This window comes from Aotus nancymaae, unplaced genomic scaffold, assembly GCF_030222135.1.
Source record: "Aotus nancymaae isolate 86718 unplaced genomic scaffold, 86718_ANA_hifiasm-v0.15.2.pri h1tg000051l, whole genome shotgun sequence".
Lineage (NCBI taxonomy): Eukaryota > Metazoa > Chordata > Mammalia > Primates > Aotidae > Aotus > Aotus nancymaae.
This window is the reverse complement of record NW_026988465.1, coordinates 12,322,037-12,341,058: the sequence shown is the minus strand read 5'-3', so window position 1 is coordinate 12,341,058 and position 19,022 is coordinate 12,322,037. Positions and strand designations below refer to the sequence as shown.

The window sequence follows — 19,022 nt, the reverse complement described above, 5'->3', positions numbered from 1 at the left end:
GAGGTAAATCAGCTCAAATGAGGCCATGAGGTGGGCCTAGCTGATACAACGTCTTTTGTGTCCTTAAATAAGGAGGACATGGAAGATGCCCCGAGAGTTTTCAGTTTTTTTTTTTTTTTTTTTTTTTTTTTGAGATGGAGTCTTTGCTCTGTCACCCAGGCTGGAGTGCAGTGGTGCGATCTCAGCTCACTGCAACCTCTGCCTCCTGTGTTCAATCAATTCTCTTGCCTCAGCCTCTCGAGTAGCTAGCTGGGTCTACATGAGCACACCATCAAGCCCGGCTAATTTTTGTATTTTTAGTAGAGACAAAGTTTCACCATGTTGGCCAGGCTGGTTTCAAACTCCCGACCTGGTGATCCACCTGCCTCAGCCTCCTGAAGTGCTGAAATTGCAGGCATGAGCCACCATGCCCGACCTAGATTTTTCAAATGTTACAAAAGCCCATCTGACTCATCCGGGAGAGGCTGTGCCCTCTCCTCCACAGGGCATGCCGGGACTCCGGGTGAGGTGGCAGTCACAGTGGGAGGCCAGGGAGAGTGAACCCAGGTCTCAGTCCTGGCCCACCACGGACAGGCAGAGACGTGGAAGCACTGGCCTCTCGGGAGCATGCAGCTGAGGGGCACCTGTGGAATGCCAGCACCACGCAGCATATGAGGTGGGCACCTCCTAGCTAGGCTTCTGCGCTGGAGAAGCAGAGGTGCTGGCAGAAAGGGAAAAGGCCTGGGAGGATGGTCAGGCCCGTGAGACGTGCTGTGTGTGGCAGGCTAAGGTGTGCAGCATAGAGGCACAGAGCCATCTGCAGTGCCAGCTGGGCATCCCTACCCAGAGTGTGTCAGGGCAGCTGCCTGGTGAGAGGTCAGGTACAGACGGGAAGAAACATGGCAAGGGCCATGGCGGTCCAGTCGCCACATAAGGGCTTTTCTGAGCCCACCTTTGGCCTGGAACGGGGTGAACAGGGGGAGGAGGCAGGGTGTGTGTTATGAAGCCCGAAGCTGCGGCAGGCAGGTGGGCACGCAGCAGCCAGCAGGGCACAGCTAAGAAGGCAAGAGGAACGCAGCCTGCTGTAGCCTGGAGTGGCTGTGCCAGAAAAGCATCTCTATCCCAGATGGGACGGAGGGAGCATCAGCTTTCACCAAGGACAGACTCCAAAGTCCTCGGGGGCTGCGGCAGATGACGTAGCTGACCACAATCAGGAAGCTTAGAACACAGCCAAAGAGCAGAGGCCATGGGCCCAGGCCCAGCAGGGACAGGCCACAGGGCAGGGGTGGCAGATGCCGCCCAGCACTGTGGGAAACCCTCACCTCACTGCCAAAGAAAGGATGGAAATGAGCAGAGAGCATGGGGGCTGGAGTGACAAAGCAGGACGGTGGGGAGGCCACCTGCTTCCCAGGGAGGAAGGAGGCACTGCAGGGCCGAGGGGAGGGCCACGCGTGGGCAGAGCAGGGGGACAGCCTCTGAGTGGCCTGGCCACTGTGGGTGAGGCAGCCGCCTCTGGAGGCCAGAAGCCCTGCCGAGGCCCCATAGCAGAGACGCTGAGATGGGGCACAGCAGGTGTCCTGGTGGAGGGCGCCCTCCCTCTTCCGGGGCAACCCCGGAGCTCTCAGGCCAAGTGCTGCCTGCAAGGGTGCTGGCGGGGCTGGGCGGCTCACCATGGACAGGTAGCACAGGTGCTGGCAGATCTGACACCTCCTCTCCGACGTCTCCAACTGCAGCCACTTTCGAGGCTTTTTCTTCCCGTCCGCCACCGTGCTGTTGCCGTCATGGCTGCCGTAGCGCGCGGAGGAGTGGAGGCCAGCCTCGAACAGCTGCCTGCGCTGCCGCAGCTCTGTATCCCTGCCAGACACAGGGATGGCCCGCACCTTCAGCGACAGCCAGCAGAGGGGACACGTGCACCACACACCAGCCTCCCTCCATACACACCCTCCTGTCGGGGAGTGAGCCCTGCTGGGGGGCAGAGTCCAGCCTGGATCCCGACTGCCTTAGTCTAAAGGTCAGGGATAGCCCTGGCTGATGAGGCTGCTCTGCGGCCAGACGAAGTAACGTGGGGACAAACACGTCACAATGCCTGCGCAACCATGGCCACCTAGCAAGGGCCTCTCCCTATGTCCCAAGTCAAGGAGAGAGTCAACAAACTATCCACTGGGATCATCACTGAAGGTCTGAAATTCACGTGCTAACAGCACAACCCAGAGCCTGGCTCCAGGACGGGAGAGGCAGCGAGAACTGCATGGGGGGAGAAGGAGCCACACTGCAGACGCTCTGCCCTGACCAGCATCCCCCTTGGGGAGGGCTCCTGTAGTCGCACGGGTGCACGTCGGGGGAGGGCTGTGGAGGCAGGATTGCTCGCCAGCCACACACTGGGGTCAGCTGCTGCTGCCTGGAGGCCACACACACACACACACACACACATGGAAAACACAAGGGGGTTGGCAAGAAAATGGAGGGTCGGGGGTGGGGCAGCTACCTGTGCCCTCCCCTCACTGGTGTGGAACCAGGTTCTGACACAGTGGGTCAACAAGGCCTGCCAGCGCCCACGTGCCAGGGCTCAGGAGCCAACCTGGAAGTCATACCCACAAAGGGGAGGAACCTCTTGGCGCTGAAGGTGCTGACTCTGAACATCAAGGGGAAATGACTTTCAAAAAAATTTTTTAAAAGCCTTTGCCCATCTGGAAAAGCATGTCATGGGCCAGCAGTTCCTAGGGTCTCTGCGGCTGCAGGCAGGGGGCACTGTCTGCCCACCCTGGGCCTCCACCCTGCTGGGCCCCCAAAAGGGCATCCAGGTCCAGATCTCTGGCTTGGGCCCTGGGGGGTCTCCCAGAACCCCGAATCTGTTACCTGAGTTCATCCAGAAGGGCTGAGATGGTGCTGAGAGTGGGGCCATTTTCTTTTTTTGCTTCTGCTTGTGCAATCTGGTAGAGCAACTTCTCCATGGAGAATGGCTTAGCTATATGGCGACGCTTCATTTCCTGAAAGAGGAGTCACATCCCTTTAGGGTGGATTTTCATGACTAGGCAGCTGTCAAGGTTTCTCTTGGTGCAGGGGGAAGACAGGCTGTCTGAATTTCTAACTCTTTGCATTTGGATTAAAAACTCTTCCAAATTTTGCCTCCCCGGGAGAAGAGCACCATGTACTAGGAAAAGTCACAGCACTTCCCCGCCAGCCACGGGCAGCTGCCACTACTAAACGACGGTAGAGGCTCTCTGTCCATTTATTCTAAGCAGTTACCTTCAGCATCTTCAGTAGTTTTCCAGTACTGTAGGCGGTCTGTCAGTAACAGTCTAATCAAAACGCTTTGTGATACAAACAAATCCCGAACAACTTTTCATTCCTAGAAATCCCTTCAACCACCTCTTAAGAATTTCTAAGACATATTCCAAAAGGAACTATCTACAAACAGACACGTGTGTGCGGGAATGCTTCTGTGCGCACCCCTGCACGGCACTCACACGGATGCAGGGGCAGTGAGGGGGCGAGGCCGGCTCTGCTTACCTTGGCGGTCTCAAAGCCCATACTTGTCCACTGGGTGGTAGCAAAGTGCACGGTTTCAGACACGCTGTAGCCACAACACACTTTGGACACAAAGGATCCCGGGAAGCAGACGACAAACTGGCCGCTCTGCTGCACCGTCCTGTGCACCTTGATCCCCTCTTTGCACAGCACCTCCGGGGAGATCTGGGGAGACAGGGCCAGGCTGAGGCACACCCCTCCCTGTGCGCAGGGACACCTGTGGTCTGCAGGCAATGCATGAGCACCTTAAGAGGCCTGCTCTTAAGGAGACAGGATTGTTTTATGTGGAAAATAAAAATATGTCATTCCTAACACAAGGAGGAACTGCTAAATGTGGAGTGGAGAACGCGACGGTCACACACAGGCCCCTTGTCCCCACCTGGCAATGCCAGGGGCTAGAAACGGGACACATTTACACAACCAGGAGGCTGCCAGGCTCAGCTCCAGAGCCAAGGAGGCCACAGGACCACAGGCTGGGCTCAGAAAGGAGTCCACCTGTCCGTCTTCTCCTCTAAGATGGACAGGTGGGACTGGGGTCAGCTGAGGCCAGAGAAGCTGTCAGAACACAGCTCAAGCCAACACCTCCTGGGAACTCACCAGCCCTGTGATTTCCTGAAAATAGGGTAAGAAGCCTTTGTGCTCACCCCTCTCAGGGGCCCTAAGGTAGGAGTGGCAGGGACAAGAAAACCCGGGACCCACATCAGTCCCCAACACGAACAAGCCAGATACGAAGGCCGTGCCAAACCCCGGCACCGTGTGCAATCCGACGGCAGCTCAGTTTGGCTTTTGTGTGAGTGGACTTCTCCGCCTGCGCCCTTTGGGGGTTTGTATTGCTGTGTCCTCTTTGCCTCTGAAAGGCAGGTTCACGGGAAACCACGTTCTAGTGCCCAAGAGGCCCTGCAGCTCCTGCTGGCGGCGGCAGCCGAGGGGACGCACCATGACGTTGCTTTCCAGCATCTGCAGCCCTGGGGTGCCATTGGCTTGCAGCAGGGTGTGGACCACGTCCTCCAGCTTGTTCTCCTCCTCAGCAGGAATGCAATACCTGGGTCATTGAGAGACACAAGAGACAAGCAGAGACTTGACAAGGGGCTCCTGCACGTGCTGGGCCACCCCCGTCTCCCTCAGGGACCCGAGCACACACGGCAGAAGCTCTGCTCCGCGCCGGCAGGGATGGCAGGCTGGCCTGGCGGGGTGCCTGGTCACCGCTGGCTCCCACGCCCCACAGCAGCAGAGCCGCTTCCACCCTGTACGCAGCCAAACCGCAGCACACCCGCGACGCGAGACGCTCATCTTTTATGTAGATCTGACCCACGCGGTGAGCCAAAAAGCCTTCAAACCAGAAACAGATGTTCACAAACCCCTATAAATCAGAACCAGACACTGCAGCCTCCACGAGCCTCTTCTGAGGCTCCAGCCCTGCGCCCTCCTTCGGTAACAGAGGCCATCACTGGAGCGGGACCTGATGCTGTCCTCACAAAGAAAACGTGGCTCTCTCAGCCCTCTAGCCAGCAGCAGTAAACCCAGCCCTCTACAAATGTACTGAGCTGGGGAAGCAGCCAGCCTCCTGCACAGGCGCCGCCTCAAGGCCAACCCCCTGGCAGATGCTGTGGAGAAGTGAGGGTCGGAAAATACCCAGCGGCCCCCAGCTCTGCTCCCACTGGGGAGTTCTACGCATTAGGACCCAGCCCACTTGACATCAGGCACATACAGCAAGACGCACAGGAGAATCGAGGCCACACAGGCCTGCGTCAGAGGGTGTCCTGGGAAAGTGGTGGCCCACAGACACTCCAGGGTACAACCGTGAGGCTGGCAAGGGGCCTTGAGTGCGAGAAAAGGTGGGAGGTGCAGGTAATGAGTAACCTACACGGCCTCGTCACGGCAGTCCCGGGGAGGGGAGGAGGTTTTGCCCATGTCCTCTGTGTCCCAAGAAGCCCACCAGAGCCACACTTCCTCTCACAGCACGTGAAGCCCCTGGTACCAGGTGGACAGCATGAATGAGGGGGACACAAGGGGAGGCCCCTGCAGTGCTGGGTACAGGGCTGGCCACCCTGCCCTCGGGCGTCTCAGGCTGGGAAAGAGGACATCCATGTGGAGAGGAGCCCGGCAGATCTTCAGGATGTGAAGCCAGTGAAGCCATCAACCACCATTAAACACAAAGACGTGGGCCAGCAGCTCCGGGCACCGCCACCAGCCCCTCCCAACAGCCCCCGCGCCTCCCAGCTCCGGTGCCCACCTCTGCACAGGCCTGGCCGGTGGGCAGCCACTCTGCAACCCATAGGTGTCTGTGACGCGCATTTTGCTCTGAGGCCAAATCCTGGTTTCAGTTGCTCAGTGAAGGCAACAGCCACATTCAAGTATTTTTTTTAATGCTCATGTTATTCTCAATGCAAACATATTCTGTTACTGATTCGTAATTTAAATACAGATTTCTAACCAAAATCACATGTTTGAAGAGAACCCACACACCATCATGTTCTCTGATCCTACCCGTGCCTTTGCTTTCTCTCCCGTCAATGAGATTCCAGGGGTGAGTCCAAAGAGCCCACACAGGATATCACATTTCGCTATCTGTGACTCAACGTTCAAGCCGTAAGAAAAGCCACACCGGCCACTTCACACCCACTGCTTCCTCAGAGGAAGAAACTCGGGCCTCACATCCCCAACTTGGGGGCGACCGCAGGAATCCCAGGCCATGCCACAGCAGGCAGAATTCCTCTACAAGGAATGGCCACGCTCTTCTTCCGGGAGAAAGGGCGCTTCTCGGAATTGTCCTGGCTGTCCCCTTCCCGGCTGGTTGCCTGTCCTGGCTCAGCCCCAAGGCTGTGGTCAGTCCCTGTTCCTAGAGAATCAGGCAGGGCTCCCCGGGCCCAACACTGAAGACCAGCTGCAGGAGACACTGTGATCACCGTCCACGGCACACAGACACACATGGGAAGGCAGCGCTCCCTCACGGCGAGGGTACCACTCACCAGAAAAGCCAAAGCGAGGAGGCTGCAGCCGACACTGACTCCAAGGAGCGGGAACATGAATCCCAAGCCTTCTTTAATAAAGAAGGCTTAATCACCCCATTACGGCGATCAGAACAGCCGGCACGGATGAGCGGCATGCCGGTAACTATCAGACCACACGACACCTGACTGTTTGTACTGATTTCCCATCTGCCACTGTAAACAAAGACACCAGAGAGCCCAGCCTGGAGCAGGAATGGGTACAGTGAGAGTCAGGATTACAGACAGGACCCACAACACCTCTCCAGGCAACACCCTCCGCGGGCTACACAGCGTGCACGTCTCCACAGGGAGGAGCCGGACTCCCAGGTCCACTCCACTCCCCACGTAGCCACCGACAGATAGCAAACACTGGTGCTTGCAGAGAGGCTGAAAATGACCAGTCATGAAACGGCACGGCTTATGTTCAGTTCACAGAGAGCTGACGACATGGTCACTACTACTGGTTAGCCCTGTGTGGCACTCTTCCTATTGTTCCTTATCCCAAATGTGAAAATAACTCTTAGAAAGCAACAAGAAAAAGTGACTAACCCATAAGGAAAAAAAAAAAAAAACAGACCTAAGCCAGTAATTCAGAAAAAGGAACTGAAATGGCCACGAAGCATGATGAAAAGAACTGCTCATCATCAGAGAGCGTTACAGTACCCTCTAGCACCCCAACTCTTTCAACAGAGGCAGGGGATCCCAGGCCGAGGCTGAGGCAGGGGACACAGGATGGGCCTGAACACAGAGGAGCAAGTTCTCAAGCACTCTGAACCGCCTGGACAGGAGGTTACCGCAGGGAGGTGACCCACAGGCCCCACTCAATGTGGGAACATTAGTTTCTGCCGCCCCAACTCCCGCCCAGGCCGCGTACTCACCAAATGCAGTCAGCACCAGTGTGTAAGTAGTCAATGTATGGAAGGTGATTTTGGTCTCGAGACCAGCATGAGGTAGAAAAGACCATGCCAATATTTAGCCAGGGAATAGTCACTCCTAAAACAAAAGGTGAAAAGGGCGTTTTTAATAGCTGGGGAACAAGGTCTCAAAGGAACCGTAAGTAAAAATCTCTTCCTTCTGCTAAATCAAGAAGGAAAGGAAACGGGACTCACAGTCAGACAAGAGGCAGTGAGCAGAAGGCGCCCGCGCTTTGCCGCCCGTGACACAGAAGTGCAAGGATATGAATGAACCTCATTTCAATACCACAGCAGCAGCAGACCGGCCTCTGAGGGAGGTGGCCGCCCTATGGGCTGGAGCCCCCGAGCCTCAAGGGTGAGGACCTCAGGGCAGAAAGCAAGAAAGCCCCTTTGTTTGGCGAGGCCTCTGAACAGGGTGAGTCAGCCACAGCGCTCCTCGGCTCAGCTCAGAAATGAGTCAGGTTCTAGGACCTGGACAGGCTACCAGCCACCTTCCCCAAGTCCACGGCCTTCACAGTCACAGTGACCACAACCTCCACAACCCCTTGGCTTTCCCTAAAGCTGGCAAAGCATCCAACCCTTATGAGCGCACTGACCATCTGGAGAATTGATGATTTCAGCCTGCGGGAGCCTTAAGGAATTGTGACTTCTGCTTTGAAAGCAGCAATTTCAAGGTTCAAAGCTGGCCACTAAGCTTCTCCCAGCTCCAGACTCTGCCACGTTGTTCACCTTTCCACCTTTTCTACTGAATTCACCAGCCATTATGTTACCCCTTTTCTAAAAATCAATTTTCTGGCTGGGCGCAGTGGCTCACGCCTGTAATCTGAGGACGTTGGGATGCTGAGGCAGGTGGACCACGAGGTCAGGAGGTCGAGACCATCCTGACCAACATGGTGAAACCCCGTCTCTACTAAAAATACAAAAATCGGCTGGGCATGGTGGCATGTGCCTATAGTCCCAGCAACGTGGGAGACTGAGGCAGGAGAATCGCTTGAACCCAGGAGGCAGAGGTTGGAGCTTGCAGTAAGCTGAGATTGTGCCACTGCATTCCAGCCTGGTGACAGAGAGAGACGCTGTCTCAAAAAAAAAAATAATAATAAAAAAATAAATTTTTCAATGTATGTTCTGTACACGTAAAGACCCCACCCCTCCCGGGAGGTGCCTAGGAGGGATTTCCCAGCTCTGGTTCTCAGCAAGTAGAACTCGTGATCACAGCTACCTCAGGCAGACAGGTGGGCCACAGTGAGGCTTACCAGGCACAGCACCGAGGTGACGCAGGATGGACCCTGTGTTATTGGGGAGGACGGTAAGGTTCCATCCGTGCCTGCAGAGGGGAAGACGAGGGACGTTACAAACTGGCGGGGGAAGGATGCCGTCACATCCCCAGGAACACGGACGAGAGAGTCCCAGGTTACCTTGAAAAGGGCTCTGATTTTCCCACTGGGAATCCGCTGCCGTGAGTGTTGGTGTCCACCTTGCCACAGTGCACAGCCACGTGGCAGTCCTTCTCTTCCACCAGCCGCCAGTACTCTTGCTGCAGGGAACAGGAAAGGGCTGGTCAGCTCCCCTAAGGTCCCGTAGCCAGAGCACGGTTCAACCCAACAAAACCGGGACACGAATGCCTGGTGCACACGCCCCTCAGAACCGAAGCTGTCTTTCCAGAGTGTCTCCAGCAGGACGCGAATGCAGAAAGCAGTGACAGGTCACCTCGAGGCATATCCTCAAGATGTCAGAAAGCAGGTCTCCGAGATCTGCACACCGATGTTCACAGCAGCGTTATTCCCAACAGCGAAATGGTGAAAGCCAACCAAGTATCCCGTCCACAGATGGATGGACAAAACCCTTACCCATCCATCCCACGGCCTATTCCTCAACTTGCAAAAGGATATAAGTTTGGACACGTGCTATAACACGGATGAACCTGGAGAACAGTATACTAAGCGCAGTAACTGCCAATGATAAAGAGCTTCTGACAAGACTTTTCAAGTGTTCCCTCTAAACAAATAAGGGGGCGAAGACTGGGGCAGAACATGCTTTGACGGCAGGCAAGCAGCAGAGCCCAGGCCCCTTTGAGGCAAGCCTCCTTGCAGAGTCACCTTCCGCTTTATTCTCAGTGATCACTCCAGAAGCACAGAGTCCTCTTCCCTTATCTCACAAGCCTCCTAAAGCTGGAACCACATTTAGGGGAGAAGCCTAACCCGGAAGCACCCGGCATGGCATGGTCCCGTTAAGCTCAAGGAAGTGCTACTAGCAACGCCAAGACCGGTTCCACAACACTGTGACTTCCACAAAGAGGGGGCCAGCCTCATAGAGTCACATCTCCACAAAACCACAACAAATTCCACATTTAACGACTGGATTCCCTCAACAGACTCACTGAGTGCCCAACCCTGCCTCGCATGTGCTGAAACTAGGGCAACCAGCTTCTGCTGGGTGCATAAACACGTGGGGAGGGGAGGACGGGACTCCTCCCAGCTGGTGGCCAACTCTAGGTGCTGTCTGCTGGCTTTTTTGGGAAGACACAGAGCACAAGAAGCTAGGCAGTTCAGGCCTGAAGTTTAAATTCTAGCGAATCTCCCTTTTGTGTTTAAATATTTACACAACCGCTAGAGCAAAATCCAGACTTTCAAAGGGAATTAATTCCTGAATAAGCAGCTGTAAAATGAGCTCAGCTTCCTTGCACATCACTACAGTAATAAACTTCTGCACCTCCGGGGAGATGTCCACAGGACACGTGCTGTTTGGCAACACAGGCCCCTTCCCAGCTCCAATGCTCAGCCCAGAAAGCCAGGTTTCCTCCGCCTGACATCTCTACCACAAACGCCACGGTGCTGTGGAAGCAACTGTGACAGCCACGTGTGTCCTGGACCAGGGTTCCACTGCCATCGTGGCTGGTGGGGGGGTGAGGCAGTGATGCCTGCAGCATGGCAATCACAGCCACGGGGTCAGGTGTCAGGCCACTGCGTGGCATTCAGCGGCTGCACCCGGGATATACAGCGCAGGCAGCCCCTGCACGTAAGCAGAGACCTAAGAGAGCTGAGAACGGTGCTAAAGGTAAACCTCTAAGTCCCCACACTAGGAAAGCAGGGTTGACCCACAGGGCTGGGCATCCTAAGCAACAACAGCTACTATCAGGGACGGGGGGCACCAAACGCCGCCCAGGGAGGGTAACCAGCCGTCCTGGTGTGAGCAGGTTTGAAGGTCACACTTCCAAACCCTCGCCAAAACAGGATGACTGAATCCCCAGTGGTCAGCATGTCTACATGGGGCAAACTGACCCTGGATTTTATTTGAAAGTGGTGGCATTAAAAAAAAAAAACCATAAAAGCAGCAAAAGCCTGTCACACACCAAAAGATGAGGCTGTGGTCAACAAATACCTCCTGCTCCCCGGCCGGCAGCTGCCCTGAACCAGCGATCCGGGTCTTTCCCTTTCCACGACCAAGCGCTGCTGAGAGCCCACCGACGTCAGCAGCTGGAAGTTCACACGGACTCAGCTGGGCACTGGCCGAGGGGAGGTAAACAAACAGATCCGGTCTCTGTCCTGCAGCGCCGCACACAAAAACTCCCCCTAATTGGTCTGGGCACAGAAGTGCTCACTGTCTTTCCAACCTCATACTAACTCAAAGAAGAGAGTTGGCAGAAGCACAAAAAGGGCAATCTGCCAATCCCATTAAATACAAAATAGAAGAGAAGAAAAAGCACAACTGTGGTTTCAAGGGATTCCAAACATTCTCTTGCACAACAGACACAGAGGATGGGGTGAGAAGCAGCCGGGGGAGCAAGCGGGAGGAGAAGGTGGGGCAGCAGGGGACGTGCCCAGAACCGGCCCCTCGTACTCAGCAGCTCCCCACCTTCACTGGAGAGTTTTTGGCTTTTGAACAAGTTGAGATCAACCTAAGTTAAAACTTCTGGCTGCCCTGGTACACGCTCAACACAGAAGATGAACTCAGCCCCGCGGCATCTGAGTCCTTTCAGTTCCCCGGGCTGCAGGGGTCAGGGCAGGACAGGATGGCCTTGGGCCGGCCGACGGGAGCCCACCTCACCAGAGGCAGCATGAGGGGCCACTTCTCTCACCTCAATTTCGGCTGGTGCAGGCTCCTTGCTGAAGCACATGCTCATGATATTCCTCGCTGTTCGATAGAAAGTTGTTAGAGAAACAGACCTTCCCTGAAACGAAACGAAACAAGAGTGAAGCTTCAGAAACAAAGCTCAGCCCTGCTGCAACGGAGGCCCCACGCCTGTCATGAGCCGCCGCGCCTTGGCTTCCCTGCCACTGTGGGCCACCTTGTATCCTGAGTTCATGAGAGGCAGAGAAGGCAGAAATCCATCCTCTAAGATCCCAAAGTGCCATCAGGAGAGGGAAGACTCCACCAAGGATCACCCGCATGAGGGCCAAATTGCTCTGCCAGAAACAGAGGCTGCCGCCCCAGAGGTCCCGAGCAGATGCACGGCAGAAGCGTGGAAGGCACCTCCAAAGCCCTGCTAAAAAAACAGCTTGCACTGGAGGCAGACTTCCTCAGCTGAGCCCACGTCAGGGGCAAGACAAAGGCTGCAGGCCAGTGAAGAAACTATCAGTAGGTACGACCTGATGGAACTCGTGACCAGGAATCCCACAGGAGAGAAGCTGGGGAGACAGAAACTGGGTGACGTCTACACCCGGAGAGTCCTTGCCAGGGCAGCAGCCTTCATCTGCAGCTGCAACCTGGTCACCTTCTTTCCACAGAACCACCTGCTGTCCCTCTGTCACTCTATTCCCAATGACATCCAAAATGATTTCCTTGCTAGGATAAAATAGCTGAGTGTGTCAGTCTGGGAATCAGGAGTCAGCACCTTCTTTCACCTCCCACACCAAATGTGGTTCATTTTTCACAGGGAAGCCGTCTAAGACCCTTGCTATGATTTCTTTCTTGACCGGGCACATTTATGACTTGAGGCCAGAAATGTCTCCTGAGCACCTATTGTGTACTAGGCCAGATCCTAGGGGCTGGAGACAGAGACGTGCACGAAACACTCTGGGGAACACACAGGCCTCAAACACACGAGATGGGAGGAGGTGCCAGGTGTCATGGAGAGCGGGAAAGGGTGGTCAGGGAAGGCTTCCCTACGCAGCACTGGCCACTGCAGTGTTCCTGTTCAAGTGACATGGCCAGAAGAGGGAGCGGTAGATGCTTCCAGCGATCAGGTCCACAGTCACAGTCAGCATGGCAACGCTGCCTTGGGCCTTTATCTCCAGCTCCAAAGGAACTAGATGCGGTTCTAACTACAGAAATATACTTCATGCAATTCCAAGCCACTCCCGACACTGTGTTTCTGGTAACATAAACAAAGGTAACTGCAAGGAGGGACTGTGCAGAGTGCAATAAGCGGAAGTGAGGATGACGCCAGCACACAAAAGTCAGCAGCCAGGACAGGACACCAGGGCCGCAGACAGCTGTGCGCTCAGGGTCACCACTCCGTGGGCACATGGCTGCCGTGGGGCTTCGCCACGGCCACCAGGCAGAGCTCCACTATGTTTCTGTGATGAAATCTACAAATATCCTTGACAGGGTATGTTTTTAAAAACCCAAACCTCAGGCCAGGCGCGGTGGCTCACGCCTATAATCCCAGCACTTTGGGAGGCCAAGATGGGTGGATCATGAGGTCAAGAGATCGAGACCATCCTGGTCAACATGGTGAAACCCCGTCTCTACTAAAAATACAAAAATTAGCTGGGCATGGTGGCGGACGCCTGTAGTCCCAGCTACTCGGGAGGCTGAGGCAGGAGAATTGCTTGAACCCAGGAGACGGAGGTTGCGGTGAGCCGAGATCACGCCATTGCACTCCAGCCTGGGTAACAAGAGCGAAACTCCGTCTTATTAAAAAAAAAAACCAAACCTCTTATTCAGAGCAAACACTCATAGAATTGGCCTTCTTCAGTAAAAAGTGCAAACGTTGACGGTATCTCACTTTACCAGTTGGCTATCCAGAGTCACAGGATTCAGTGAGTGGCATTACTTGACAAAGGCTTCTCAGTAAAACATTCAGGAAACACCAAATAAAGTTCCCCAGAGCTTACAGTGTCTGGGTCACACTTTCTCTTTTCTTAAGAACACTGACAAGTCAAATACAAGGCAGCATCCTGCAACCGCCACATGCCCCCACCAGGCAGCCTTGGAAACAGGAAAGGAGACTCAGATAAAAGGCCAAACCCTCTCAGGGTCTCAGGACAGAAAAACTTGGGAACCTCTTTCCAGAGAGCGTGCAAGTGTATGAGATGCAGCCTGAGGCGGGTCTGCGGGGCCTGGACGTAAAGTGGAGCGGCAATGCAGGCGGCCTCCTCAACTATTCCTCCGTCTTTCCAAGACGTGTGATGGTCTCAGAAGCCCACACTGCCTCAACTACACGGGTAGGCCAGAGCCTGCAGTCAGGCAGCCGTGGGCACCTGAGGGTATGGTGGGGTTTAGGGATAACCAACAGCCAATGCCCAGTGCAGCAGCAACCCACTAGCCACACACTCCCGCCAGGCTCACCAGGGCTGGAAGCAGAGAACACTTCCCTCCCAGTGAATTCAGAACTGGGACCACGGAGGGCAAGTCTGTGCCGGGCAATTCAGCAGAGACCTCAACTTGCAGGTCATAGCTGGGCTTGTCCAGCTGGGCCCTGGGTGCCCCACAACCCACTGGCAGGCCGGAGAAGGGAGGAAGCCCAAAGCCTGGCCTCACAGCCAGGCCGGCTGGGAGGGGCACCAGGAGGAGAGCCAGTGACTCTGCTTCCCTTGCTTCCTGGAGGTTAAGTTTCCTCAGGATGACTGTGCTGCAGTGAGGCCTGGCGGAGATGGGGAAACACTGCGTGTTTCAGTTTGCTGGTTTCTCCCCTACTCTTCCCTCCACAGAGTGTGAATGGCGAGATCCATTTTAATGGCTTGATCAGGGATGGCCCTCCACAGAGAGAACCTGGCAATGCTGGGCTGGCAGTGAGCTGAGCAGATGGAAACGAGGAGGCAGAGAAAACAGCATGCAGAGTCCACTGAAGGTCCAGCCAGTGAGTTCAGCTGTGTCTGGGCAGCTGTCATGCACCAGGATGAGACCGGGGTGCAAAGAGCAGCCAGCACAGAACTGGGGACACAGGGAAGCGAAGCATGCAGCCCAGGTACTTATCCCTGGCAGATGAGGGCATGTGCATGTGCACGCAACACGCACACACAAGCCAGTTAGCGAAAAGGAACCCTGAGGCCCTGGGCAGGCAGGAATGGACTCGTGGTGTCTTTGTGGAGTGGACTTCCCCTCCCTTACTAGGTCTCTCACCGCCCGACCTTGCACCAACGTTCCATCAATGCTCCCAGAAGGCCCTCACCAGGTTCCTGGATATCAGACTTCCCAGGCTCCACAACCATGAGCCCATACAGTTCTGTTCATTATGAATTGCCCAGTCTGTGCTATTTCAGCAGCACGAAGTGGACTAAGACAGCACCCTTGGCCGGGAGAGGTGACTCACGCCTGTAATCCCAGCACTTTGGGAGGCCGAGGCAGGCGGATCATGAGATCAAGAGATCGAGACCATCCTGGCCAACACGTTGAAACCCTGTCTCTACTAAAAATACAAAAAAATTAGCCGGGTGTAGTGGCACACACCTGTGGTTCCAGGTACTCGGGAGGCTGAGGCAGAAGAATCACTTGAACCCAGGAGGTGGAGGTTGCAGTGAGCCAAGACTGCGCCACTGCACTCCAGCCTGAGCCACAGAGCAAGACCCTATCTTAAAAAAACAAACAAAACAAACAAAAAAAACACCCTCATCCAGCACAGTGGCCCGCCGCCTCCCTCATCACCCCAGGGAGGCAGAGGGTGCCCCGTCCAGCACGCAGCACGCCCTGCTTCCTCGTTCCTCCTGCACTCCTGCCGCCAGCGCTGGCTGCTCTACACAGGCCCCTACCTTATATATGCACTTGTGGAAGTCATTGAGGACGCCTTTGTCCTCCTCCTCCTCCTTGACCACTTCTTTTTCCTGAGCGAAGAGTCGCCGCCGGCCGGTCTTCAGCTGGGCCTGGCCCACCTCTTTGAGCTTGCTGCGGAAGCCGTTCCTGGGGGCCACGCCATGGATGAGCCCATTCTTGGGCTCGAAGCGGGGCAGGGGGTGGAACTTGTGGTGGTCGTTCTCTGTGTGGCCTTCCAGCGGCCCCTTGCGCTTCTCCAGGATCTCCTTCTCCATCAGCACCTCCTTCTCCAGCCGCCGGTGCTCCTCGGGGGACAGGGAGTCGTAGGAGAGCAGGTACTGGCAGTAGGCCTCCTGCAGCTTGGCCAGCCGGTCCTGGGCAGTTCTGGGGATGCGCAGCATGTCTGCTAGTTTGTTCCATTTTTTGAGGTCAGTCACTTGCTGCATGCCGCCCATCTCATTAATTAGCCGGAAAAAGCAGGCCAGGTCGAGCTCACAGCCCCCTGGGACGGTGAAGGGGAAAAAATGGGATAGTCAGTGAAAGGGACAAGAAAGACGTTCCTCATTCAACCTGTAATTCCTCAACTCCTCCCATGAGCCAGGACACCGGCAGCCTCTGGGGCTTCCGGTCTACAGAGACAGGTGTTACACGGGATGGGTCACGGCCATGTGCGACGAAGATCAAGTGGAACAAGGGGCCACCATCTTAGGTGGGGAGTGTCTCAGGAGGCAGCACTGAAGCTGGGGCTTGGCTGGAAGAGGAATAGAGCCGGCTAAGGGGAGAAACATCCCAACGCACTAGTGCACGTGTTCTCACATGGAGGCAGGGGTCAGGAGAAGATCCCAGGTGAGGAGCGGGCAGGGGTCCCAGCTGCATGCACTTCCCAGCATAACCTGGAATACCTCTGATGTTGGAAATTACAGACACACCTTTCCTACCAACTCCCAAGTTCCCTTCTGAAAGCACCAACACCCACCCACTCCTTCACACAAAGGAAGTCTATCTTCAATCTCACTGGATTTCGGGAGCAAAGAGCAACGCCTCCGTGAGGGCACAGGGCAGTATGTCTGTCCCTTAGCCTTGTCCCTTGCCCGTGAGGCTACTCCTCAGTGAGTAAGCTGGTGCTCAGGGCCCCTCCTGATCAGGTCACAGAGCAGCGCAAATGCATATCAAACCTCGACAGGCTTTAATGCACACCCAGAGGATTCTCCAGATGGAAACTGAAAAAACAACCTCTCTTGGGCCAACAAGGGAGGGGGGATCTTCCAAAATAATCATCCATAAAATGCTAAATAAAGTAAAAATTAACAAAGTTTTAAACCTTTGGAATGTGGGGATATCTTGTTTTTAAATAATAAAAGGGAAAGTAGGCACAGATCCCATCCAGGCAGGGTTCCTGCAGACACCAAGCACGGCGGCACCCACCAGGTGAAGTGTCTGAACTGCCTCGGCAGACACAGCATGAGCGAGTTCCTGGCACATCACCAAGACCAGGAATGCGGGCACAGAAGCCTGAATTCCACTCCCACTAAATGACAGGACACTGGGCTGATCTGGTTGTGGAGAAGAGAGGTGTGGGGTAACGTCAATGAGGAAGCTGTTACCAGTCTCCACAGGAGGGACCTAATGAGGCTTGAGACTCCGCAACTCGCTCTAGGTCTCAGGCTCCCAGAGTCACGGGTGGTCTCTGGCTGACAACTGTGAGTTCTTCCTCTGAGGGCAGGTGGGCACTGTGTCCCCTTATGGAGGTAGACACCAAAATGAGTGCCCCAACTAAAACAAGTACTCCACTGTACCAGTGACTCAGAACACAGGTCAGAGAGAAGAGGAATCTATACTTTCATATTTCACTCCCAGTAGATTATACTGCAAGAGCACCTGAAAATCGGACAGCGCTTGCAAGAGTTCTTCATGGAATCCTCACCCACCGCGATCACTCCCACTCAGAGCCTGGAGGCTGCTATGTGGCAAAGTCCTTTCCCCACCCAATTCCTCCCATGGCACAGCCACTACCAGGCCTGCAGTGCATGTGAACCTGCACAGATACAGAAGGCACACCCACTGGGGGGGATTTTCACCATGACTTCAAAGTTATTAAGTTTCTACTGCTGTCAAATGGCTGAGCTCAGACCCCCCACCCTGAGGCCTTCCTGGCTCACAGGCAGGTCATTACCCCTTGGAAAGAATGTCAGGCGCCTTAGCCTTCTCAGTGATGGCAACAAGCACCAGCACAGCATGGTGAGGCAGTGTGGCCTCTGTTCCAGGGTAAAGGAGTCAAAGGTAAAGAAAAACCTACTCTAAACAAAAGGGGCTGTCACTATGACACCAACTGTGCCCTCAAGCCTCCATCATCCACTGAGCAGAGCAGAGAAACTCTTGTCTGCAGGTTTCACCACAGGCAAGAGGACTGGGTGCGCTTCCATCACTGACTCAGGGTCACCCTGTGTCCCAAGCAGTCATGGGGCAGGGTTAAAGCTGTGGGTGGGTGCACACGTGTGCAGAGCCTGTTCCCCGCAGTGCTTCCTGTCACATGCCGTTCCCAACAGCAGAGCACAAACCAAGAACTCCTGCAAATCAGGGGACTGTCACTCAGGCATTAGTCCTGGCAGGCACCTGCTGAGGGGACCACGAAACCTCCATTTGCATGGAAGCCTGTCTCGCTGCCATCCCCGACACTTACATAATGGCTACATGTCTTCATGCCGTAGAAAATTCAGGATCTCCAACATGGAGGCGTGGCCTGTTTCCTCCCATGGGTCTAGACTAATGGGGCTGCAGCCTTACCTGGATGCACCTGACTCCACAGAATCCACTCCACCTTAACAGGGCAAGTTCATCCTCGCCCTGTGTTCCCAGTGCCAGGACTGAGAAGAGGATGACAGGGAAGGAGGGCTACAGGGGAACTCGAGAGGATGCTCTGCCTGCGGCCCACCCTGAAGAGTCAGGGTCCACACGGCAGCCGGGATGTGCGCTCGCTAAGGATCCCCTGTGGTGAGTTTCCAGCAGCCTCAGCCAGAGTGCATCTGGTCTCAGAAGAAATGTTAATAGATCCCTTGACCTGCGGCCTCGACAAAATCACCAGAGAAACTGAAGCTCAAGCAAACATGAAGAGGAAGAAGAGAATAGACAACGCTGAGAAGGATGAAAAATGGCCCTCGGGCTCCTAGAGGACCATAGGCTGCAGGGTGAACCCTCCAAGTTCATACCTTGAAGCCCTGACCCCCAGCACCTCAGGATGTGAATGAATTTAGAGACAGGGTCTTTCAAGGAGCCATTATGTTACAATGAGGTCCGTAGGATGGGCCCTAATCCAATGTCCTTCTGAGAAGAGGAGATAAAGACACAGACAGAGGTGGGACCAAGTGAGGACACAGAAAGAAAACAGTCATCCACAGCCAAGCAGGGAGGCCTCGGGAGAAACCAACCCTGCAGCCTGAAACCTTGGGCTTCCAGCCTCCGGAACCGTGAGGAATGTCTGTTGTAAGCCCCGCAGTCGGTGGTGCTTTGTCGTGGCAGTCTAGGAGAATCCAGAGGAGCAGCGCTCCCCACGGGCCCCCTGGCCTCTGCTCTGACTCCAGCATTTGACAGCCTAGGGAAACCAGAGCCCCAGCGCTGACTCCAGCAGCTGACAGCCCAGGGAAAGCAAGGGGCCCATACCCTGAGTGGAGGCTAACCCAGGATCCAGGCTCAGTACCATTCT

The 19,022-nt window shown here is 55.2% G+C and overlaps 1 protein-coding gene across 6 annotated transcripts in view; it reads right to left on the bottom strand.

Annotated features, from left to right (window-relative positions):
* Nucleotides 1-19,022, bottom strand: part of JARID2 (jumonji and AT-rich interaction domain containing 2) — a 281,796-nt gene that overhangs the window by 6,780 nt on the left and 255,994 nt on the right. For all 6 annotated transcript variants that reach the window (XM_064362994.1, XM_064362998.1, XM_064362996.1 and 3 more), the window contains 9 exons: nucleotides 15,322-15,824; nucleotides 11,487-11,579; nucleotides 8,827-8,945; nucleotides 8,665-8,735; nucleotides 7,376-7,490; nucleotides 4,444-4,549; nucleotides 3,490-3,672; nucleotides 2,836-2,966; nucleotides 1,650-1,833 (listed from right to left, as the gene is read on the bottom strand). In XM_064362994.1, coding sequence (XP_064219064.1) covers nucleotides 1,650-1,833; nucleotides 2,836-2,966; nucleotides 3,490-3,672; nucleotides 4,444-4,549; nucleotides 7,376-7,490; nucleotides 8,665-8,735; nucleotides 8,827-8,945; nucleotides 11,487-11,579; nucleotides 15,322-15,824 — 1,505 coding nt within the window. The remainder of the gene's footprint in view (nucleotides 1-1,649; nucleotides 1,834-2,835; nucleotides 2,967-3,489; nucleotides 3,673-4,443; nucleotides 4,550-7,375; nucleotides 7,491-8,664; nucleotides 8,736-8,826; nucleotides 8,946-11,486; nucleotides 11,580-15,321; nucleotides 15,825-19,022) is intronic.